The 26,723-nt window shown below is 37.4% G+C and overlaps 1 protein-coding gene across 1 annotated transcript in view; it reads right to left on the reverse strand.

Annotated features, from left to right (window-relative positions):
• TRUB1 (TruB pseudouridine synthase family member 1) overlaps window positions 1-22,538 on the reverse strand; it is a 34,911-nt gene extending 12,373 nt beyond the window's left edge. Inside the window, exons 1-4 of the mRNA XM_045568071.1 lie at window positions 22,177-22,538; window positions 18,852-18,950; window positions 11,448-11,503; window positions 2,847-2,928 (exon numbers count right to left, since the gene is read on the reverse strand). Of these exons, the coding sequence (XP_045424027.1) occupies window positions 2,847-2,928; window positions 11,448-11,503; window positions 18,852-18,950; window positions 22,177-22,459 (520 nt within the window). The 5' untranslated portion in view covers window positions 22,460-22,538. The remainder of the gene's footprint in view (window positions 1-2,846; window positions 2,929-11,447; window positions 11,504-18,851; window positions 18,951-22,176) is intronic.
• Between the last annotated feature and the right edge of the window lie 4,185 nt (window positions 22,539-26,723).

A 26,723-nucleotide genomic window follows, 5' to 3' on the forward strand; every position in this document is an offset into this window, starting at 1 on the left:
CTGTCACAAGACTAAGGTGTGGTGTTTAGAACAGAGGATTTTAGCATGAGATTCTACTTTCCTTTTACATTGCTTGCCTCACAATAAGGCACAGGAGGGACAGAAAATATTCCCAACGTAGGAACAATTAAGCCCCCCCGCCCAGGGGTCCCAGATGTGGGACTTTGGCCCACATCTACCCAAGGTCCTAGTGTCCTGAGCTCAGTGGAAAACTCATTGATGAGCACATTGAAGCTGTGTGTCCTCGGAGACACTAGCCATAGTACTAGGCATAGATTTAATACCTACATGCGGATGAGAAAAGAACAGCAGAAGGTAGGAAGATACTTTGCCTTTCCTGGAACTTACCTGCAGTCTTATCTGAGAATGTCTCTATTGCCTGCTTTATTTATTCATATGTTGAATATTTTATTCTGTATGCCACACATTACACCAAAAATACAGTGACGATCAAAAAAGACATGGTTTCAGCCCCATAGCTTAAGGGATCAACATAGGACAAGTATAATAATACTTGTCTAGATAGGACAAAATGTCTTAAGAACATTCATTTGTCATGGCCTGTATATTGCCTTAGTTACTTTATCCAAATGTCAGTTGTTCATGACAGGTCAATTAAGAACTGCATTTTTGGTTGTTACAATAACTGTGTGAGGTGGCAGCTCCAGTGGCCTTTCATGGGTGAGACCGGGAATGCCAGACATGCAGGATCACGGACCCCAGGGAAGAATTCCCTGTGTCCTGCCTGACTTCTGGATGTCTGCCAGATAGGTACGTGAAAAGCCTGTTTATATTAATAATTACCTGAGGCTAGAACTTAACTCTATTTTCATTTAAACAGGCAGTATGGCCAGTTTTGCACACACTGAATTTCCAGTACTAAGTCATTAACACAACACACCTATATCACTTTGCATTTGTACCTGTGGCGTTCACAGTGATTTATATGGTTTACAACTTCCTCATTATCCTCATGCAGTCAATCTGCAAGTCTCACCAATTTCACTTCCTAACCATCGTTCTAATCTGAAAAGTTCTCTCTCTACCACTATCACCCTGGTCCAAGTTACTATCATCTCTGATGGGACCACTAAGAACCCCATGACTTATCTATGAGACCTCTATATCCATTCTCTTCCAATCAGTCCTCCTACTACTACAAGGTTGGTATCATTATCACCATTTTGGAGATGAAAAAACCGAAACATAGAGATTGAGACATTTTCAAATATATGATACACACTACAAAAGGGTAAAGCTAGAAATTAAATCCAGGTTTGCTTACTCTAGTGCTCTTTACACTTCACCAAGTTGCATCCCATCCTTAATTACATTATCCTAGAACCATTATTCTGAGTATCAATCATTCTCCTTACTATGCTTTGGCAAATGGAGACAGAGGTGCAGGAGACTTAATTATATGTGTAATGACTATAGTACGGCGGTCTCCAACCTTTTTGGCACCAGGGACCGGTTTCATGGAAAACAATTTTTCCATGAACTGGGTGGGGGATGGTTTCGGAATGATTCAAGCGCATTACACTTATTGTGCACTTTATTTCTATTATTATTACATTGTAACATATAATGAAATAAATGTAGTTACATTGTAACATATAATGAAATAATTATACAACTCATCATAATGCAGAATCTAATGCCGCCGCTGATGTGACAGGAGGTGGAGCTCAGGCGGTGATGCATGCGATGGGGAGTGGCTGTAAATACAAATGAAGCTTCACTAGCTCACCTACCGCTCACCTCCTGCTGGGCGGCCAGGTTCCTAACAGGCCATGGACCAGTACTGGGCTGTGGTCAGGGGTTTGGGGACCACAGCTATAGTATACTCTGGAAATCTCTGATATCCTCCTATGGCCTTATGCCTCTTTAATCTAAAAAGCCTTCAACATCTATTTTTAAAAGGACTTGAAATAAATCTGCAATTTTTCTTTTCATTATGTTAATTAACTGAGCAAGATAGTAAGCTACACATAACTGTTAATAGAATAAGTAAAGCTACTATGAACAAGAAAAGGTTGGGCTCACTACTGGGGCAATATGTAATATATGATAAGCACAATCAACACAAAAATAGGGGCTGGGGGATGGGCAGAGGCTAGACTGCCTACAACTAAATTAAGAGATAACATTAAACACAGAGGAAAAAAACAGAAAGTCTACAAAAAATTCATAATTAGCGACATAATAATACAGGTGAACTGACTTACAAATCTGCAACTACTGCATTAGAAATAGCATAAGCACTGTGAGACCATTTCATTTATCTATCCTTTCTTAAAGTAGTAAAAGAAGGAATGGGAGAAATATTAAGGTGGGCACCAGTCAGTTCCGCTTTACTTCCAGACAAATAGCTTTCCTCTGGCATCTTTTTACATACTCCAAAAGCAGAAACATGATTAGTTTTAAAGTATTAAACCTGGCACATTTATTTCAACAGATGGCAAATAATTGTTGTTGTTGTTTTTAAAGACAAAACAGGTAAAATCTAACATGAGAGTATCTCTGCTTTGTTCCTCCCTTACTAGGGAAAATAACCTAAACTCTAGCTATAAATGTTTTTGGTAAGGGAGTTATTTGGAAGAATAATGCTAACCATTAAAACAATTCATTATAGGAAAAGAGGCAATCACGATAAATCTTTATTCATAAACATATCAAATAAGCAAAAATGTGATAAACAATTTCCAATCTTCTTATCCTAAAGAAATGTACTGAGAACTGAAATCACTGGAAATATCAGGTAAGAGATTTATTTTAAAATTTTGCATTCTCAGAAACTTTCTTTAACTGTTAAAAAGGAGGACTATATAAGATGAACTTCATACCGTAAGGTTTTTCTTCTGTTACTTTCCCCGTAGAATCTAGTGTGTCGGTAGCTTTGCCCAGTTCTCCAATGGCAGTATACCTCTAGGGGAAGAGAAACGAGGGAGAAAAATGGGCATAAGGTAAAGAAAAACCTATGCATGTACAGAATTTTACTAATACTATCAAGTCGATACAAAATGAAGGCAAAAATAACAGACTGCAACTGTTTTGTTAGTTTGGTTTTGATAGGTGGGAAGCATTTGTGTAAACTGAGGAATATTCACAAAAAACTTCCCACACTAGCCAACATGAGAAAGAAAAACATGATTTTATTGATAATTATGACTACTGCTATTGCAAATAAATTTCTAAAACCACTTACTGGGCAGTTTGTTTTTTAAGGAAATTTTTCAAATATATCCATGAGTAGAAAGAACGATACAATAAGTCCTGACATGGCCATCACAAGATTCAATAATTTTTCTGCACATACAATTAAAATTAATTTTAAGTAAGCTGATGTATTACTTCTTATATGAAATACAAAGACAAATCTTGGCCGGGCCTGGTGGCTCACGCCTGTAATCCTAGCACTCTGGGAGGCAGAGGTTGGAGGATCACTTGAGGTCAGGAGTTAAAGGCCAGCCTGAGCAAGACCGAGACCTTGTCTCTATTAAAAAGAGAAAAATTAGCTGAGTGTGGTGCCAAGCGCCCAGATACTTGGGAGGCTGAGGCAGGAAAATCGCTTCAGCCCAAGAGTTTGAGGTTGCTGTGAGCTAGACTGATGCCATGGCACTCTAACCCAGATGACAGAGCAAGACTCTGTCTCAAAAAAAAAGGCAAATCTTAGCAAAAGCTAAATATGTAGAAAATGAGCAAAACTAGTATAGCAGAGGTGATGCCTATAACTATTACATGTGTTTTCTTAATAAAGAAAAATTGATATTTAAGCTCTCTGAAAAGAAAAAAGTCACCTCTAAACCGATCACTATTCACAAGCAAAGAATTTGATCATTATTATTTAACTGAGTATTGTCTTACTTCTCATCTTAGGGCACATTTGTAGTACATATTCTTTTCACTACTCTCTTTTGGTCAACTTCAAATTTTATTTGGAATATCACATGAATTAGTGAGAAAAGTGCAAGGACTATATTTCCCACTGAAAATAACCTGTATTTATGTGAGTGTTTTTAAAGGAGAAAGCTCAAAGCACTTGGTAGAAATATAAGCTTATTAATGACAAACTTATAATTCTAGTGAAGGGACCCAAGACAAAAATGAGGAAAATATTAAAACTTCAAAATCCCATAAACATGCAGACATTTTATAGCAGCCTAAGGGTCTTCAAGGAAATCAACTTCATATTATACAGCTCAGAATTTTTTTTTCCATAAATACAATACAGAGGGGAATGCTCTAATGCATTTGAATTAATTTCTTTTAAGTTTTGTAAGTGTTGACAAAAATTAGTTTCTTGTAACTAAATATTCAGTCTCATTACCTGAGATACCCCATTCCTGCTTCTATATTTTGGAACAATCAACCTTGATTAAGCAAACCATGGGGAGAGACACAGCAAGCTAAATGGTAAGAGCACAGGCCCAGAGCCCAGCTGGCTGAATCTGAACTCTGACTTCACCACAGCTGGTAAAGTACATTAAGTTAGTCTTTCCTGCTAGAGCTTCATTTCCTTATCTTAAAAATGGGGAAAATAATAGTACCTCAGGAGAAGCAGCAAAGAATTTAGAGCAATAGTATCTAGCCCTGGTAAACAACAGATTGCAATATTTTTATTATTTTTAAAGAAAAGAAGATGCAAGGCTGGGTACAGTGGCTCACACTTGTAATCTTAGCACTCTGGGAGGCCAAGGCAGGTGGATCGCTTGAGGTCAGGAGTTCGAGACCAGCCTGAGCAAGAGCAAGACCCCGTCTCTACAAAAAATAGAAAAATTAGCCAGGTGTGGTGGTACATGCCTATAGTCCCAGCTACCCAGGAGGCTGAGGTAGGAGGATCACTTGAGCCCATGAGTTTGAGGTTGCAGTGAGCTATGATGACACCACTGCACTCTACCTGGGGTGACAGTGAGATTCTGCCTCAAAAAAGAAAAAGTAAAAAAAAAAAAAAAAGAAGAGAAGATACAGCATGATTCACAGTAACAGTGGTCAGAGTTAGTTCTCAAAAGGAACAGTAAAGCATCAAAATATTCTCTATAATTTTTGCCTTAAGAGTCTGTCTAGTTGCATAAGAAAAACACAGTGCAATCCTGTATATTGTGCCTTGAATGTATCTGTCCTATTCTGCTATGTAACAAGTTTGAACCAGGAGCCTTAACATGTTTTCCAGTTATGCGATGTCAATTCTAGTCTCTGGACTCTGGGTGTCCTATGCCTGGGACATGCTACTTCCCTAGCCTTGAGCTCCCTCTCTTCTCTAAGGATCAAACTGCATTCATCTTTCAAAGCCACCTTGTTAATCCTTTCCAACTCCCAGTCAACCTGTTAATCCATCCCATCTCCCAATCCTCCACCTCCACAGCTACTCAATACAAATTTTATACATAAAAAGAATGAAGGCCTATATCAAATCCATAAATTCAATCATGTTTCCTAAGGACCATGAATGAACAAAGTATTCTCCTAGGTGCTTGTAAGAGATACACAGACACATACTAGAGAGTCCCCTGACTCTGGGAGGTTACAGTGTAACAGGGTAAGGCATCATAAAGACAACTACTGTGGAGGGGACTGAGTATAACGATGGTAACAGACATGTCTGGTTCAACTTACTGAGCTCTCACACCACACTGCTTAGCACATGATTATCTATAGATGTTCACTGTTTTTCAAGTATATTTTATTGATCCTTACCTTTCCAAATATAAACTCTGTTAGCTGGAATTTTGCATTGTTGTTCCATTGTGTTCCTTACTAGATGGAGACACAGTAGCAGCTTAATAAAAAGTTGACAGAATTATACACATGCTGGAGAAGTTCCTAGGGTTGCAATTCTTCACATTTCACTATAGGTTTGGACATCTAGATTGTATCTGCTAAATTTCAAACCATTTCAGGTTCTGCAGTTATGCTGTGTCTAGCTACATGCTGGATTCTTTTTAGGGGAGACAATATCTAAATCAACAGTTCTCAAACATTTTGGTATCAGAACTCCTATACACACTTAAAACTCACTGAGAAACCCTGGCACAAACTTTTTAAAAATACAGAGTGCATGTATGTATGTGTGTGTGTATGTGTTTATATATATGTGTATATATACATACTGTATTAGAAATTAAAGCTGAAAAATGTTTAAAACACTAATACCCATGCACACATTCCATTAACCATCAGAGCAATGATATCACTGCACATCTGGTAACCTATGAAAAGCTCTGCGTATTTGTGAGACTGCAAATAAAAAAGGCAAAACTATGAAAACAGTTTTGATTTCAATGGACCCTGAAAGAGCCTCAGGAGTCAGACCACAGCCTGTTGTAAACTGACAATTTAAATCTTAGCTGTTTCCTACTTTTCCCTTGTCCTGGCATCCATTGTTAATTATTCTTCAATTCTATGCAATTATCCACCAACCTCTTAGTAAAACCCACCCAAGACAGTTAAGCCTTCAGCTGAAAAAAAGCCTTGCCACCAAAAAAACATGGGAAAGAAGAAAAAAGACATGGACATTTATACATTCAGCCCTACCATTTCATCTTATGGGTCTAAAGTACTTCTTTTCACTGGCCTAAATTCTACACAGAGACTGGGTTTTAGAGTTGTTTATTCTCCAGGATGTATAACTGGGAATTGCAAATTCTGTTACTATATTCATTACAACATAATTCCACTACAACAAAACAAATGGAGTCCTATAGAATTTTCCATTGACGTGTAGGCTCTTTGAGACATGTGGTTTCTCACTGATACCACTCTACTACCTACTTTACTCATCTTCAAGCTTCCCGAACCCCACAGCAGATATTAGCTAGACGTTTCTAGGAGCAAATCCACTTTTGTACTTTTCAGGAGAAAGGAAAATGTTTCTATTACAGAAGTATATATAATCATTTCTATCTCAACTAAGCAACTGTTTTTTCTGAGATTTGATTTTGAAAGCTCGTGATTCAAAGTTTCACAGACAAGCAAACAAAATGATACTATTTAGGATAAGAATATTTTTAAAAACCTACCAAGCCAAAAACATGTGGTTTTGAATGTCTTCATTAAGGAATAACTCTTTACAGTTCACAAGTATAAGCCTTCAAAATTTTCAATGTAATACTTATAAAATATGTAAATATTAATAGAGTATATAGAAAAGGTACAAATTGGACTAGCCTCTGGAGAAAACTGAAATCTTAAAGAGTGGCATAGGAGCATTCCTTCACGTCAGAGTTTCACAACTGGTTAACCTAAAAATGCTATTGTGTTCTTGGGGAAAGTTACTAACCTTTGACCACATCCAGGTTGGGAAACTTTGTATACCCCAATGACAACACTTGTTCAGTTGCTAGAGGGAGATACAAAGTTGCTTTCTGAGGAAATGCTGGCTTTGCCTGAGGGTACCACTGCAGTTTACTGCCACACAGGTATGTGGGCAGCCTTATATCTGGACAATGCTAGTTAGATTCTTCAAGTTTTCATGATAGGACATCAACCATTCCATCTGTTCATCTGGTTTCTAAAACATTTACCAAGTAACCAACTTTAATCAGTAACATAGAAACTAATAAAGATAGCACTCCAAAACCTCATCAAAGTGTGTTACTTCAAAGTACGACATCTGCTATCCAACTTTTGCTGAATGGCTCAAAGAAAGTATAATTTAGGGACTATAGTAGGGGGACTACTGCCTTCCTCTAGGTCAGCAGTCCCCAACCTTTTTGGCACCAGAGACCGTTTTCATGGAAGACAATTTTTCCATGGACCGGGAAAGGGGAGGATGGTTTTGGTATGATTCAAATGGGTTATATTTATTGTGCACTTTATTTCTATTATTACATTGTAATATGTAATGAAATAATTATACCACTCTGTTCTAGGTAATCTACATTCTATACTCAGATTAATTTAGACCAAAGGAACATATTAGTCTAACCTCTCAGAATCATTTTACCTAAGTTATATTTTATGTTGATCCACTTCTACATCTGTTGTAAAGCTATTTTTCAGAACCACCATCTGTCATTCAATATCCCTGTAAGGAATTTCTCTGACTTTAACGTCCAGAGAAACAACTCTCTCTTCTCTCTCTTAAAGAACTACCATGTTTTCTCTTTGATTAGTGTGATATTTTGCCTATTATCATCAGAAATTACAGATAGGAATGAAAGAAAGGAAATTAACTGTATTCAAGATTTCCAAAAGAACTTGTCTGTGGAAAATTAATTTCAGGTGATGGGGGCATGTGGTTAGAAAGCTCCAATAGGCCTGGAACTTGGGAGAAAGAGATTTGGGGACAGGTAGAACACTCAGGAATAGTAATAACATTATTTGTTGAGCAATTTCTGTATGCAAGGCACTATATAGAAAACTTACATACTTTTTACACATACTGTACACATAATCCCAAAAGACCATGCAGTGAAAAACAAAATGACAGGAGAAACATGATTATTGGCAGAACAAAGCTTACTACCAGGCGAGAGAGGAAGATAACTAAGAACAGTTAGGGGAGTGGTTCTTTTCTTAACTCTTATCCTAATCTGAATGTGAGGGGACATAAAAAAAGAGCTGGGTGATCTGAATAGTGTCTGGTTTTCACAGATAGAAATAAAACAATCTGATGGCCTAAAGCTGTAGTCCCCAACCCCAGGCTGGCTGGGGGGTGGGATGAAGCATCACCACCTGAGCTCCACCATACCCCCCACCCCCCCTCCCCCAGTCCATGGAAAAATTCTCTTCCATGAAACTGGTCCCTGGTACCAAAAAAGTTTGGGACCACTGGCCTAAATATTTTATTTAAAAGGCCAGCACTCCACCACTAATTGATAGTGGTTGTATGAAGTGGCAAGATGTTGAACAGGATTCTAAAGATGTTTCTTGATTCAGCAGGAAAGAATGTTAGGCCATGTTCAATTAGCAACTGAGTAGTCTCAAATCAGGACTGACTAGTGATGGAAAGGTGTATTGTAATATGGATGTAACCTGAACACTGCATATCTGCCATCCTAGAACTAAATATTGCTACTCTTTTGAGGTGACTCCACCCTACACCAACTACAAGTTTAATTTTTCGAGTACCACTGTGATGCAACTAAATCTGCAAAAATAGAAGTGGAGAAAGAGTAATAAACATCAGGTCTGAGCCCAGTTAAGAGGCTGCAGCCACCGATTATTTTAATGAAATAGAAGGAAAAATATCAAGGATATATCATATATAGAGTTGAAGTTGTCTGATGAAATTTTTGCTTTTTATACAAGTATGTTTATACAGGATTATGATATAAAATAAATTTCTTACTATGGGTCTTGGTCAAAAAAATATTGAAAATCACTGTTTAAAATGATCTCTAAGATTCCTTCTAGTGTTAAAAAAAATACTTTCTGAAAAATACTCATTAACATTTTTAAAATATTTTTGATAAAAATGTAATCTTCAACATACTTAAAGCTAAACTTTAATGATTTAATTCTTTCAACAAATACATAATATAAAATTAAAAGTGTAAGAAATATAAATAGCTAACAAGACAATGATGCCTATTTTTGAAATGTGAAACACCCAGGAACTAGGTTTCTGTAACAAGATGTACCTGGGATATGCTATTTATGTTACAGTTATCTGAGGATCAATGATTTCACCGTACGACATTTAGCTTTGCTAGCTGACAGTGAAATGGTTTGTGACAAGTAAAACACCAGAGCCAATGATGCATTTACATTTTCATTCATAATATTTCTAAAAATAAGCCTAGAATTTACAAGTATTAATAAAACTTTTCAATAATATATTAAAATTATATATAGTGTGTTGTGTTTGTGGTTTTAGGGGAAGGGGCAAATAATGAATATTTCAATGAACTCAACATATTTTATCTTGGGGAAAAAACTCAAACAAATTCCTTAATGTAAACATATCTTTTTCTATTATTAACATAAAAATGACTTGTTTGTTATAAAGATTTTAGAAAATACCAAATGTTGTGGAAAAAGAAAATGAAAATCATCCATAATCCCACATTAATCACTGCTCATATTTTGGAGTTAAGAAACAAATATTAAGTAACTGACAAAAATCTGTATCAGAAACAGATTCTAAACTATGTCAGTATTTAAGCACAATGTACAAATTTACTAGGAAACTCTCAAACGCCTCCATTCTAACACAATTTTTATATCCTGTAATTTTTTTTTCAACAGCAATATTATAAAGATTGCAGAGCAAGCCACACTGAAATTTTTCATTTATCTAAGGCACTGAGATCCCTTCCAACTGAATGGCACAGATTTTTATGCCAGTTGATAACTAAAATGGGATATCACAGGCAATATGTTCTCCAGGGCCTTTTATTTTAAGAAAAGCTTACTTAGACCAGTGCCACTTAAAGTATGGTCCATAGGCCAGTGTTTATAATGAGATAAGTTCAGAAGACGAGGTTACATAGAAACTTATTTAGCAATTCTACATTGCTATAACATTTTAATTATATATTACAAAAGTCAATCAGTCTACAATGAACTGGAAATCTTTTTAAACGATCTTTGACCACAGATTTTTGTTTTTAAAGAAACAATTTAGAGAAATCACTTTATCAAATACTTACATCACATTTAGAGCAAGGGTTTTAAAACAAATAAAAAGTCTAGTCCAGGAACTTAATGAAATTTTCTCCACCTCCTGTCATATTAATCTTCCTTCCATGTGCATTTTCACTGGCCCTTACACCCAGCTATTATAACAAGCACCTAATTGCTAATTAGAATACAGATATTAACTCTTCTAGAGCTGGAAGAGACCCTAATCATTTTTCCTGAGGAAAAACTGAGAGGCCCAGGGAGGTGAACCACTCTGACACCTTGACTTTTGTTTCAGTGCTCCTTCTACCATGCCTAACGCCTGAAGCAGTCCACAGGTTTCCAGCCTCTCCTGCCTCCAAACAACCCCTCCTCTCTCTATCAAGCGCCTGAAAAGGTGCTTTTGGAAGCTACTATCTCAGATGAACAATATAATTTAACATCTTAAAGAGGCCCCATTCTGTTCCTTAATAAACATTTTGTAGTCACTGAACAAAGCATATTTTTGCTGAAAAGTATATGGTTTACAAAATGCTATTGTTTCTATAAAAATTCCAAGGTTTAAAAAAATCTGCCACTAGAATTTATGACCTCTAAGTTCCCTTTAAGAAATATATTTTAAAAATCTAAACATAAGTTCTTAAAATTATGGGCACCACAGATTTTTTGCTTCTTTGTTTCTCAACTAAGAATTTCCAATTTACAGTCTCAATATTTTGAATCTCAGATACCATGTTTACAGACACAGTGATTAATACTCAGGAATGACACTCATTCATGCAATTAACTCAGTTAGTTTATTTTTTAATTGATAAAAATCCAAAACATGCAGGTCATTAAGAAAACATTAAAGAAAAGTAGAACTATTCCAGTATTCTTACCTTGGACCCTGACAACATACTGGTCAACATTTTTGTTCCCCTTCCAATTCCAACCACTACAAATTAAAGAAAAAAATATTATGACACTCTATTCTGAAAGCTAGGTTTTTATAATAGCTACATATTTGGGTCGTAATTTCCTGGCTTATGTTATGTGAAATTGAAAAGAGTATACATTTGTTTAGCATAATATGAGGGCTCCTATCACTCCAGTCAGTTGAACTTGTCATGCAACTAAAAAATTCTGAAAAGGGGATGGAAAAGAGAGACTTTTTTTCACAAAGTATTAAACTTAGTAAAAACCTCAACCTAGCCAATTAGATAATAAAGTTTTAAAACAATCTCAAAGTACTCACTGGAATTTTATATGAGCCCGAGTGAAAAGCACATGGTACAATTAACCATGTTCAAGCGGTATGATGAAGTCTTTTGACAGAATTCATTATTAAACAAAGCAAAAGCCATCATCATAGCTAATGAACCATTTATAGATGATTAGTGCCCAGCAGTATAAAATCTAGAAGAGAGAAACATAACAAATCAACCTAACACAAAGAAGAATATCAGATAAAATGAGGGCCTGGAGAATATATGCTAACATAGACCAAATATAAAGTACAACAATGGCCCACTTTTCTCTTCAATTTCAAACATTATTTATCCATACAACACCACACATCACCAGGTGACGTGGAAAGGATTTAATCATTTCTTCACTTAATAACAGGCAAATTTTTTAAGAATTATTTATCATCAACAGATACAATTATGTGTAAGAATATAATACAACCACCACAATTCAGAATTACAAGAGGAAACGAGGAGAAATGATTGGCAAACTGAAAAAATTACCATCAATATTTATAGCAGACATCATTCAGTGAGTTTACCATGCATCAGGTTCCTCTCTAAATGCTTTCTACTCATTATCTCATTTAATCCTTATAATAACCCTAAAAGGTAATATAATTATCCCATTTTTATAGATGAGGAAACGGAGGGATGAGAGACTAAGAACTTAGCCCACCACCTCACAACTAGTACATGGAGGAGTTAAATTCAAACCGAAGTAACAGCAGATCCTCTTCTCTTCCATTCCCCGGGCCACCCTGCTCACCTAGGCTTTGTTCCCACAGCCACCAGCCTACACCACTGCAAACCTGACTGTTCTACATCCTATGCCTTCCTCTTCCAATTCATACCATTTCATAACCATTTCTGAAACCTTATTTTGCACACTACAAAGCCCCCCTACAATCCTTAATAGGGTTCCAATGCCTACAGTACCAACTCCTTAGTAAAGTATTCAAAGTCCATCCTTTAAAGCCCAGTTTAATTCCCCCTTCAATCATAAAGTCTCCTACAAACCCCCTCTAAACATCTAACACTTTATCTCTAAATAGGGTCATAATTAGTTCAAGGACTAAGATCAAAAACTGTCTGCCCTCAGCATCCTCTGAAGAGCATAATACTCTTCAAATGATAGAATTTGTTGATACTGTTGCTGCTGAATCAAAACTTTGTATAATAATAACAAGGATTCAATGTAATTTGATTCCATTCAAATAAATCCTCAATCAATATTTTCTGAACAGCTACTATGCACACAATCCCAAGAGGAATATTTCTAATGGGACAACAAAGAAGCCTGAGACACATTTCCTGGCTTTGAAAGAACTTCTAATCTCACCAGGAAAATGCAGTATAGAAAAGGGAACTCATAGGGCTCAAAAAATGTTGCCTGAATCAGTGAATAATGCTAAATAACAATATGATAACATGATTAAGGGTCAAACAGCTGCTGTAAGAGGTCAAAGGCAGGAGCACTATGTATGCCTTAAAGAGACCAGAGAATGCCTCATCCAGGCATTTCAAACAGAGTTTGAGTTAGGCCTGGAAGGATGGATAGGATTTGAACACACAAAGAGAAGAGAAGCATGTTCTAAAGGAGCAAACTGCACAAACTGTCTGATACAAGGATGAGCACAGTGGGTTTATCAACCAGAATACAGGAAGTCTTAAAAGCAGGCTGACATGTTTGACTTTATCATGGTCGAAATGCTGAGCAGATTATGGTTTCTGAGCTTGTTTAGTGATTCAGAAGGATAAAATTTAAAAGAGGCCATCTTACGGTTACCCAGCTTAACCTTCTCTCATTTTATACCCAAGAAAAACCAAGGCCTATTAAAGTTGGGTGATTCGTACAACAGAATTTTAGGAGGACTAATACAACTATGGTATGTAGAAAAATTATCTAGAGTTGGGAAACAGCCAATCAGCAGCTTTTCATTCAAGGATATAAATAAATGAAAATTCAAAGGATAATTTCCTGGACAGAATTTTTACTTAGCCTTTTTTTCTCCACTCAATCTTTCAAATTTTTATTCTGTGCATGTTGTATAAGTACAGAAACAAATGAAACCTGGTTTCAGGCAACAGTGAGTTAATAACCTAACAGGGAGACAGATGTTAACAAAAACTAAACAGAATGAAGTTTTACATTAGCAGTACAAAACAGCAAGTGGGCAGGGAGATTCACAGGGAGGAGACCCAGTAAGTATTTCAGCTGAGAAAGGTCAGTAGGATTTCTACAACTAAAGGTGCTGACAGAGATGAGCAGCATATATGAAAAGAAAAGCATGAGCAAAGACACCCAGTGTGAAAAAAATGTGGATAACATAGAGAAAGAATGAATAACAGGGTTTTCCATGCACTATCTCACAATTACTACTCTCTTACTCCATCTCCCAAATTTTCTGTACTCTTTCAAATATTTTCTCTAAAAAATCCACTATCTCCACACCTATCCAGTGTCCTAGTATTCTAGTCTCAAATTATAAAGATAGAACTTGTTTATGATAAGAGTCCCTTTAGGACAGGCAAGGGTACAATACATGTATTTCCAAAGCTTCCTGTAGTTGGAAGTTTCTATTGCCATTTATCTAATTCTATAACATCCTTTAGATCATCATCTTATAAGAGTTACATCTTTCCAATCCTAGGAATCTGTCTTAATAATACAAAACAAAGAAAAAGTTCCATTCATAAAGATGTTCCTCACAAAACCAGTTTTACTAATAAAACTCTGGCAGTAACCTCAATGACCTCAAATGGGGAAATGGTTACATAAATTGTATTTTACCCATGACAGCACATTATGTAGCCATTAAAACTAATGTTTACAAAAAGCTTTTTTTTAATTAATGTGACAAATGTCTGTTATAATGTTAAGTTAAAAAAATCCAGGATATATACTTACAGTGAAGCATAGGTCAACTTTTAGAATTTACATAGATAAAACAAGGTATCTATGTAACAAAAACATTTGTACCCCCTGAATATTTTGAAATAAAAAAATTACAGATAAAAAGCTAGGAGGAAATACAGCAAAAATATTAACTGATTATTGATGGAAGGTAGAAAAATAGGTGATTGTTTTATTTTCAACTTTGATTTTTGTATTTTCTAAATTTCTCCACTGTGCTTTTATAAACTCAAGTTAAAAAATAATAATTTTTTAAATGGTATATAGAAATTTAGTTTCCACTTTAAGTAATTTATAATAAATGGGTATATTAGTTTCTTTATTGCTATAACAAATTACTAACAGTGGCTTAAAATAATGCAAATTCATATCATACAGTTCTGGAGGCCAGAAGTATGAAATGGTTAGTTTAACTAGGCTTAAATCAGGGGGTTGGCATGGTTGTGTTCTTCTCCGGAGGTGCTAGGGGAGAATCCTTCACTAGAGCCTCCCTCAGGGAATTTTCTTGCCTTTTCCAGCTTCCAGAGGCTGCTCACATTCCTCGGCCTGTGAGCCCCTCCATGCTTCAAAACCAGCAATCACATCTCTCCAACCTCTGCTTCCATTGCCACACCTCTGACTCTCTTCCACCTTCTCTTCTACTTTCAAAGACTCTTGTGATTATACTGGGTCCACCTGGAAATTCCAGGATAATCTCTTTATCTTAAAGCCAGCTCATTAGCAACCTTAATTCCATCTACAACCTTAATTCCCCCTTGGGATATAACCTAACATATTCACGGTTATATGTTCTGGAGATTAGAATGTAGTTATCTTTAGAGGGCCATTATTTTGCCTACCATGGTATTTTTGAGAATTTTGCAAGCCCTCTTGTAAATGCACTATAGAATTATAAAACTGAATTTCAGACTACAATCTTAAATTGTCAGCTAAACTTTTAAATCTATACCATAAATATTACCACCCCCCCAAAAAAAAACCCCAGCAAAAACAGTTTAAAACGTTGAAAGTAAATTTTTTTCACACAGGTCCAGTTTTGTTTTCTAAAAAAAGGCCGTTATAAATCACTTCATAGGGTAAAGTGTATATGTGTATATTACAGCTATTTCATAAGATATTTTAATAAATGGCAGCTACAACCCCCTGTTAAGAGATGAAGAAACTGAGATTCAGGGAGCTTATGGGATTTTCTCAGCATGGGTAGAGTTAGTAAATAAAGCAGCTAATAGCCAGTATACAAACCCAAGTATGATTAGAGTCCAGTGTTTACTATACAATAAAAATAAAAAATCAAATTCTTATAAGTTTCCACAAATGCTAACTTAGAGACAATAAATATCCCTTATTCTATGACTAAATAGCTACGATTTTTTAAACTTTATCTCCCACTGGAAACCACATGCATTAGAAGAAGAATCAATAAATTAGACATATGAACATGTGATATCATCATAAAAGTCCCTGTGTGGCCAAATATAAATTAAGCCTCCAAATGGAAAATTATTTCCAATACAATTTCTTCCACACATACAAATTTCAGCACCTCATAATACTAAAATGGAAGCTGCAACAAGATCCCTTGGTCTCAGGGTAAAAAATAAACTATTTCATTCACTGCCTTGAGTACCATTATTTTCTGCATACCAATTAGGAACCACCAGAAATTAATGCCATATGTCTATTCATAAATAAACAGATAAATCTTTTTTTTTTTTTTTTTTTTTTTTTTGAGACAGAGTCTCACTCTGTTGCCCAGGCTAGAGTGAGTGCCGTGGCATCAGCCTAGCTCACAGCAACCTCAGACTCCTGGGCTTAAGCGATCCTACTGCCTCAGCCTCCCGAGTAGCTGGGACTACAGGCATGAGCCACCATGCCCGGCTAATTTTTTTTGTATATATATTTTTAGTTGGCCAGATAATTTCTTTCTAGTTTTTAGTAGAGACGGGGTCTCACTCTTGCTCAGGCTGGTCTCGAACTCCTGACCTCGAGCGATCCACCCGCCTCGGCCTCCCAGAGCTAGGATTACAGGCGTGAGCCACCGCGCCCGGCCTAAACAGATAAATCTTATCCTCTTTTTCTTTGTATTTATGATGCTGACCCTTTGAAACCAGTAGAGTGCAACAGTTAGGACAAATAGGCTTCAACTCAAGGGCCAATTCTATTCAACTGGTAGAGGCTACCAGGAATGCTAAGCTGTCTGGAACCAATGGCAAAAGACACTTTGACTGATTGGTAATTCCTGCCATGAGCACAGGGTGGAACAGCATAAATGCCAGGTATTTGCCATCCCATATTAGAGCAGAGGCTTTGGAACAGAGCAGATCTAGGCTCAAATCCTGACTTTGTCACTCACTAACTCTATGGCAACAAACATCCTACTTTATCTCTCTGGGTCTTCCTTTCTTCTTCTATAAAAATGGGATTATAATACCTATTGTGTAGGTTACAATAAGAATTAAGCTATATAACTTATGAATGCCCTAAACTGAAGACCCCATACACAGCTAGTGCCCAATAAATACCCATTATCATTAGTGATTATAAAACAGTAAGTTGTCAGAATTTGCCTATTGAAATCCTCTAATTCAGAAAAATGGATTTCTTTGTGATTTTTTTCTATTTTAACCTCAAGTAAAAATATTTTTGCCAACAGGAATTAAATAAAATCTAATTTTAGAAAATACAAAATCATACATTGTTTCTAATATTCTTGAAACATACCATTTTCTTCACCAATTTTATCCTTTTCTTTTAAATAGAAACTCAATTCCTTTGGATAGCTTAGATCAGAATGTTGTTGTTTGTACCTAATTTTCATTCTACTGGATACTGTAGCACAGTATTTTACAAACCATGAGTCACAACCCAATAGTGCATCATGGAATCAATTTAATGGGTTATGATCAATATTTTTAGAAGTCCAATGCGCTATCCATTGTGTGATGGAGCCACCTTATGATCAATATTTTTAAAAAATGAAACTGAATAAAACATAAAATACCATAGCATGTAAAAAAGTAAGTATTTCTGTTCCACAAAAGTTTGTTTCTAGTATGTGAGAAAGGAGGCAATGGGAGGAATCCCAATGGATGGATTTCTGTGACTATAGATGCAGTTAGAAAGTAAAATATACCCTAGCCTGTATATGCATACTTTAGCAGCCCAGAAAGTTAGACTTCAACTCTACTAGATGCAAAAAAAAAAAAAAAAGGAATAAAAAGTGAGAAATAATTTTTCTCTCTTCAATCAATCCTACCAATTTTCTTCCACAAGCAATAAAATGGTCAACTAATAAGTCTCCAGGAAAAAATGACTTCTAAAGAACTATAAGGTACACCTTCTCAATAGAGCTGATCTCCTAGATTAGATTAGATATAGGCAGAAAAAAGAGCTGTGTATCTTGTTGGTAGTCCTCAAGACCACCCCACGTTTGAGGGTTGGTAAGTGGCTCAGACCTATTACAGTGACACAGTAGGAATATACAGCTGCACGTAAGGAGAAATCCATGCACAGGCTTCCTTATTCTCTCTCCCTCCTATGAAGGAGGAACACTTCAGCCTGCTTCTTTCTCCAACAACAGAAAAAGCAGTAACATGTGTAATGACTTTCCTAAGAGAAGCTTATCACAAATTCAGCACCCAAAGTTTTTACTGGGGACAGGGAAGATGATCACCCAGGCACCACCCTCTGCCTGGGTGGTGGGACAAAATTCCAGATTCCTAGGAGGAAAGCTGGTGTTCACACAAACAGCTGAGGCATAGCAAACCACCTTTACCAGACAGGGAAGGGTGAGAACACTCCGAAAATCCAAATTCCCACGTGCCAGCCAAGGGCAAGCCTTGCAAGCAGGGCTTTCTAAAGATAACAATTTCAGGTTGCTATGTTAACATTTTTCTGCACAAATACAAACTTTTTCTCAAAGTCCCATGAATGCATAAAAGTAGCTATTTCTAATAGCCTTGTATACCTTGTAACATTTAAGGGCTTCTTTAGAAGAAGACACTATAAATTCAGTAGATCTGAAACATTCCAAAGTAGGCTGAAAATGGATGGCTTTAGTCAATCTTATCTGTTTTCAACTAATATTTCTTTCTGATATTAAGTGACAGTTACATTAAGCTTCTTTTCATATTTCTTACCCAGAACTCCTCGGGCTGCACTGTCTAGGGTCCCTCCATGTCCAATTTTCAAAGTCTGCTTTTTCCTCTTGGTCCATTCTGGAGAAGGCATTCCAGCTTCTATAAGAATAATTGGGATGGAAAAAGATAATTACCAAGACAAATAAAGTAGGATCTCCATAAACATGAAGGGAAGAGGAGATGGTATTTTCAAAACAAAGTATTATACAAATTTAATATATTAAGACTTTGATCACATTACTAGCAAAGAACAGATTTAAAAATGTACTGCCACCCCTAAATTACAAAGAAAAAGTATTCCAAAATTAGCTTTCTAGAAACTAGAATTCATTCTCTAAGAAAAAAGACATTTTAAAAAAGAGAGTAAATATGCAGGCTAATTAACAAAAATGTAGTAAATTCTTGGTAGTAGTGGGCTGTTAGATAGAGAATGATGAAAAGAAGTTAGTTTTCATATAGAAAGCTAGTTTTAAAAGTCCTCAATTTCCATTTCTAAATTTCTTCCATGTTAATTCCTGGTACCTCTCAACTACCTAATGTTGGGCGTACATCTCATACAGGGCTACGTCTAAGTATATTAACTTCCCAAACTACCTATATTCGTTGTCCCCCTCTCCTAATCAAAACTTTCAATTAAGAACCTAATCTCAACAAAAGGTTATATGGGAAGGAGGTAACAGTTAAGTTGCTTCTTAACCTCCAAAGCATTTAGATTTTTTTAAAAAAAAGAGGATGCCAACCTTGCTTATCTCATATTTCTGTTGTAAAGATAAAATGAAATAATGTTACCTCAAAGTGCTTTGGAAACTGTATAGCACTATAAGTTTTAATGATGATGATGATGGCATATAACAATTTACTGAGAGAATACTGGCTATTGGACTTCAAATGAGAAAGCACAGAAGAGCAGGAACAATTGTGTTGATCTATACCTTCCCAAACCCATCAAACTTTGCTTATCACCACTGACACCAAGAAGATAAAAAATAGAGCAAAAGAAAACTAAAAGAGGACAAAGAAAGGACAAGGAGAAACCAAAGCAACAGTGGAAGAGGAGACACCAGATTAAATGGCCTTAAGGATTTGCTGCGTTGCTCAGCCTCTCAGCATAATTACTACTCCACTAAGTTAGAACCATGGTCTCTGGAACACAGTCCTGGTGTGATGCTCTGATTACATCACCATGCCTGGAAAGGCGTGGCTGTCTGCTTTGACATAAACTTCTACGGCCAGACCTAGGCTTCAAACTCTTCACCTTTCCCTTGTAAATCCATCATGGATCTCTCATCCATAAATTTATAGAAACCTTTTGGGGAACTCTTTGTATTTTCAACCTGACACTCCTCGGAGTATGAAGGCTTCATAACTGTACTATGTTCCTCTTGTGCCAAAATTTACCTCCTTCTAACTTGCAGGCACATCACCTCCACTATGTCAGAATTTGGTTCTCCCCACTGAACCAAATATTCATGAATAAATATTTACTAAAGTCTTCCCTAGCTGTAAAATTCTGATATGTTTCAGGCCTTGAAGGATACAAACAGACAATGAAAAGTGGGGATTGTAGTATCACAGAAATCAAGGTAAGGAAAGGCAAGGAATGTTATTAGAGGCTGTGACTACTGATTGTGGCCTAAATTGGTCGTCAAACATGGCTGGCATCAGCATGTGGGCATCTTTAAGAACCTTCCCAGGTAATTCTGACAGTGAGTTAGAATGAGATTTGGGAAGCCCTAGTCTAGCTAACATAAATACAGAATGAGCCAATCACAATTCTATATTCTAAGCAATATAGAAATGGAGGGTAATGAGAATGTCTACAGGTGAATGAGTGGTTTCCCGAAGATGGCCTACCAACAGCCTTGACACAATCAGTTTTAACTAAGTTTCAACAAGAAACTTCAGTTCTTGGAGGCAGATTATCCAGAAGGCCAGGATATGGCTTTGACCCTGCCAGAAACTTGTCTGAAAGAATGGTAATCATTACCTTGAGGAACAAAAAGCCACAGTTTAGCTAACAAATCAGAAATGCAGTAATTCTATGAAGGAAAAAAAGCTCTATGATGACACAATACTTATATTCCTCACTTCAACATCCAATATATGATCTATTCTTACAGGCAACAAAGTATAATGAAAGCATAACAAATGAATACGTAGGTACAACACTGGAATTAAACATCTACAAGGGTGTACCTATTTGCCAATAAATATTTAAATCTGTATTGTGCCAGTTATAATTAACAAATTCCCATCAGAATAATTTGGTTTTGCAATTGCATTTGTACCCCATGAATATATACAAATAAAAAATAAATGAAACAAAAACAATAATTTCATTTTGTATTTTAAAAAAAATGTAAAGTTTGCCAGGGGATACTAAACAATGTAAGAATGTAAGGAAGTTCCTGCAGTGGTTTAATGGCAAGACAGGACAGGGCCAAACTCTGGAAGGCCTTGAATAACCTAGCTAAATAGTTTTACCACCAAAGGCTGCAGAAATTACCAGTCTCTGAGCTCAGTTAGGGGAAAAGATGGTTTCTTTCATCTTGACATCTCTATAGGTTGGCACAGATCTGACTTACTGCAGGTGTCCAACAAACCTAAGGTTCCTTGATGTCACTGTGTGAAATGATCTACTGGGTTGATGAACTGCGCGATTCTTCAGGCTTTTCTAATATTTTCCCAGTGTATATGAGTAAATAAATTAAAAGAATGCATTTAGAGAAGTGATCAAGTTATATTTACTGTTTCTCAAAATGTGGTCCATAGACTACTTACACTAGAATCACCTGGAGCAACTGTTACAAAATGCAATTTCCTAAAAATATCCCCAACGCTCAGAATCACAACCTGAGAGGGCACGGATTAGTAATTCTTAAGCCCACTAAAATGTGAAAACCGCTGTAATGTCTCGGTTAACTAAGCATTTCCAATATATTTTTAAGAATTCAACTTTAAGGGTGCAGAGCCAGTTCTTCCTTTTGGTGGGGTTCATCCACATGAACCAAACAAAAGCCTCCTGAGGGATCTGATTACAGAAAGTTGATCTGCACAAGGGCCAAGGTTTATTGTATAAGTATGGGCCGGGGGCCGGGGAGGGAGGAGTCCCCCTTGAAAATTACAATTGCCAACTAGGCACCAGGAGTGTACACTAAGGCAAGTCCAAGCCTGAGATGCCCCAGATTTCTGTGCAGAGCTAATTCAGTGGTCGTTCTCCCTTTCCCTTCCTTTAATCTCATGAGCCATGAGCCTTGCGAAAAGCCCAATGTGCTCCCCTCTCGCGTCGACTGCCTCAGCCTGGTCCCCACCCGGGCTGCAGTACCTGCCAGCAGCTTCTCCTTCAACCGATTCAGCAACTCGGCTGAAGTGGGCCCTTTGGGCTTGTGCACAGCGAACACGCCGCTCAGAGACAGCAGCTTAGTAGCTAAAGCGGCCTTGGAGACCCTGGCATCGGATCCGGTCCTGGCCGCAGCCGCAACCGTCGCCACTGCAGCCATAGCTGAAGGGGTCGTAGCCATTGCTGCGGCTGCTCCTGCAGTTTCAGGGACTGGGGCAGTGTCTGTCTTCAAAGACGACGACGGCACCGCCGCTTCGGCAGCGGCCATGCTTTTGTAACTCAGACCCGGTTTTTATCCTGGAGGCGCATACTGATGACGCAACAAGAGTGAGCCTGACCGACCTCTCCTGCCCATACAGCAAAGCTGTGCGGACCGGAGGGAGGGGTCGCAAGGGCTTGTGGGAATTGTAGTCCATAGCTTTCCCGTTTTGGCCGAGGATTTGTGCCCTCTGAGGGCTCTGGTGGAGCCGTTTTTTTCTCCTCTGGTCCTACCTACCTTGTACGTGGGCTTAGTTCTGTGCTGCAGCGGTAATTTGGAGCTGCAGTCCTAAACTTTCCGACCCCAAATACCAAGTCAGTATGTTTTAGGCAGGGAATCTCTTCATATCCCGTAGCATCCCCGTCTCTGGAATTAAGAGGACCCAACATTCGAGAATAGAAAACTTGAAATATTAACTTTTGCTACGGCTTGGAAAACTCCATCGCTCCCAGTGATGGTTTATTGGATTTATTGTGCTCTTGGATTCACATTCATGTTCAGAATTAAAATACATCCGAATGTAAACTCTATTGGAGCGAGGAGCCTATGTATCTTGTTCACTGCGATACCCCAAATGCCTCACGCATAGTAGGCGCTTAAATAACTGCATGGGAGTACATAAATGAATGCGAGTTCTTCACATTCCCCGAAGAAAAGGTCAAGGCAATGGTAATTTACTTGGGCTTATTTTGATGCCCCTCATGCACCTTTGTTCACCCCCAAAACCCTACCGCCCCCGCGGCAATTCTTAATAATTCTAAAATTTTTAATACTAACTCATCTGCGGGTTGCATTCCTAGTACACATTGCTTAGATATCAAAAGTCATTGCTGCGATTCAAAAAAATTTAACTACTTTCAATTTGAGACCTTCTGTCTAAAAGTTACTCACTCTCCAACAAAATTGAGCAACATTCTAGCACAAGGCAGAATGGAGAAAAATTCTTCATTTTACTTCTGCTCCAGATACATTAAATGCTATCATAAATATTGTGAGACAGATAAAGTTCATCTTCATTGTTTTCCCAGTTTCCTTACGGCCAGCTTTTCTTATCATCATCCTCTTGGACATTAATATCTGGTATCCTAATGATGCCTCTTAACTGCTCAGAATAACAATCATGGGACTCCATTTGAACTTGCACCAATTTATGCAACAAATACATGGCAGAACAATTGTTTTAAATACAATATTTATTTCTTCCTATATTTTAACCTTTTCCTCATTTCAATCAGATTACCAGACTACAATTAAATCTTTGTCTGGGGTGCACAACAATGCCGCAGAATTACACACTTAAAATGGTGAAAATGGGAAATTTTATGTCATATAAAATTTTTGAGGGAGTTTTTGCAGAATGGAAAGCTGAAACTCCTAGAAGGAAGTCACATACTCTTGTGTTCTTACTATAAAAGCCTAAACTAACTGAAAAGATTATGCAGGGGGGGGGGGATGCATTGGAGGCCAGAAGAGAAGAGAATTATTTAGAAACCAAAAGATTGGCATGTGGCATGATTAGGGGAGATCTGGGAGTGCTTCAGGATTTTCCCTTTTCCAGGAAGGTGTCAAGACTTCAGAAGGGATAGCTGCACCCTAGGGAGCAAGGTATCCTTTAAGCACAGCAAAGATTTCTGTGTTCTCATCTTGGCATGGAAGCAGAGTGCCAGGGACTTGAAGGGAAGATTTCAGGCTTGAACAATGATGACATGGAGATTAGAGGCCTTTTCTCAATTGTCTGGACATCAGCAAGCTTACCTAATTCTCTTGTGAATCTGGAGTGGAAGATGCAGAGGGAGGGCAGAATTAGGGATGACAAATAATGCTTATATTTGAATTCTCCATCAGCCCAGTGCAGAATCAGAGTTAATTTATTAAAAAAAAAAAAAAGAAAGAAATAGGTATGTCTTGCACATTTGATTTCTGGGATGCTAGAGTACAATAAAATTAATTCTGCTCTAGTATCAAATCTGCATTCTTGGCATCAGAAGCACCAAGCTCTAATTTTCTGAGGTCACCTATGTCTCCCACATTGGGCAAGCCTTGAATTCACATGTCATCTTACTTAATACAGGTATGAGTTAGGACTCTTTGGTTAGAAGCAACAGAAACTGATTCATACCAGCGCGGGGGTGTGGGAGAGAATTTATCAGTACACTGGAATACTATTCAGAACCTGGGAAGTTCTCTGTCTCTCTCCCCTACCACCACCACCCCTGTCTTTCTGGCTGCGCATCCTTCTTGACTTATCTCATCTTCATTCTTCTCTCTTACTTCTAACAGACTTTTTCCTACTCCTCATTCCACATCTTTGCTTTAAACCTGTACCAAGGACTTCAGAAAGGCATAATTTTTAAAAGTTCAGAGAAAAAGATGGACATGTTCCATCTTTCCATGATTTCTATCATGAAATTTGAGAGAGCTGGAAAACTCTATAAAAAAAAAATTCTGTCCATGCAATTGAAAATTATCTTAATAAGGAAGAAAATGGTAAAGTAATTACAGAAACCAGTGGTTGGTTGCACAAGGAACTCTGCTGTGAGCTGAAAAGTCTAAAGGAAATACATTATGGTATCTTTAGATGAGGTAACTTTAGTTACCTCAAAAGTTTTACTTTCTAAGGCATAAATATCTGTAATGTTTTAATTTTGACCATACATTCCTTTTATAATTAGGAAAAATAGTTGCAATAAAATAAATCTTAAAATTAAGCAAAGAATATATTTTTTTATTTCTTTAAAAAAGACAGGGTAGATAATAAAAGACTAGAAATTATCACAAGCATGTAGGGGTAAGGCCAGAAAAGCTAATATCCAAATGATCTGCGAATAGGAAAAAATCCCAGAGATGATAAAAGAAGACAAAAATGAACGTTGAAAACAGATTTAAAAAAAGAAAGAAAAAATAAAAAAAGAGATAGATTCACTGCGTAAGGCCAGTAAGACAAAGGTAATAGATGCCAAAGGCCAAGCACAGCTCCCACTTGCCTGTCTTCTCCGACAAGGAGAATGATTTTAGGGTGGAAATGGGAAAAAGCAAACGATAAGAAGAGAATGATATCTATGAGGGTGAAAAGATTGAAAGAGGACATCTCCTTGGACTAAGTGAAGTTAGGTCTTCTGGTCCTGGCAATTATATCTTGGGGTGGGATGGGGAGAGAGGAAATATGAGAACTTGCAAAAGAGATTGCTTAAGAGAACAAACTTTTGTTAAATAAATGCTATGTGCTGACATTTAGTATGTTCCTCAGTGTTCCTAGTAACTCTAAAGTGATGCTCGTGGAGAAAATAAAGTGTAGACTGGGTGCTAGAATTTCACTACAAGGTAGGTATTATTATTATTATTATCCCCATTTTATAGGTGGGGAAACTAAAACTAAATGAGGTTAGATAATTTGGCCAAGACATATAGCTAACATAAAGTCAGTGAACATGTCAGGGGTCCCCAAGACCAATCACAGGCTGGATTCACTAGAAAGACTCAAGGATTCAGAAAAGCTGTAATACTCATGGTTACAGTTTGTTATAGTGAAAGGATACAGATTAAAATCAACAAAAGGAAAAGGCACATGGAATGAAGTCCAGTTATCCTCTCTCAGTAGAGTCACATGCACCATGCACAGCACTTAATTCTCATAGCGCTGAAGTGTGACATGTATGAAGTGTTGCCAAACAGGGAAGCTCGCCTGAGCCTTGATGTCCAGAGTTTTTATTGGGGATCAGTCACGTAGACACAGTGCCTGCATGACTGACCTTAGCCACTCAGTCTCTAGTCTCAGCGGTTAAATTGATACACTGGTGGCCCAAGGCCTCAGCTATACCAAAACATTGTTGGGTGGGTGCAGTGGCTCATGCCTGTAATCCTACCACTTTTGGAGGCTAAGACAGGAGCACTGCTTGAGGCCAGGAGTTCAAGAACAGCTTGGGCAAAAGTGAGACCTCGTCTCTAGAAAAAACAGAAAAATTAGCTGGTTGTGGTGGCATGTGCCTTCCAGCTACTCAGGAGGCTGAGTCAGGAGGATCACTTGACCCCAGGAGTTTGAAGTTGCAGAGAGCTATGATGATGTCACAGCACTCTAGCCCAGGCAACAGAGTGAGACCTTATCTCAAAAAAAAAAAAAAAACAATTCTTATCAAGCAGGACATTCCAAAGGCTCAGAGGTTGTCTCTCAGGAGCCAGCAAAAGGCCAGTTTTTTCTTTGGAATGAACAGGATTTGAGTAACCCAATCTTGCTGGGTTAACCCTTTCCTGCACAGTAGATAGGCTGGCACTGGAA

Source organism: Lemur catta, chromosome 14, assembly GCF_020740605.2.
Source record: "Lemur catta isolate mLemCat1 chromosome 14, mLemCat1.pri, whole genome shotgun sequence".
In the NCBI taxonomy this organism is placed as follows: Eukaryota; Metazoa; Chordata; class Mammalia; order Primates; family Lemuridae; genus Lemur; species Lemur catta.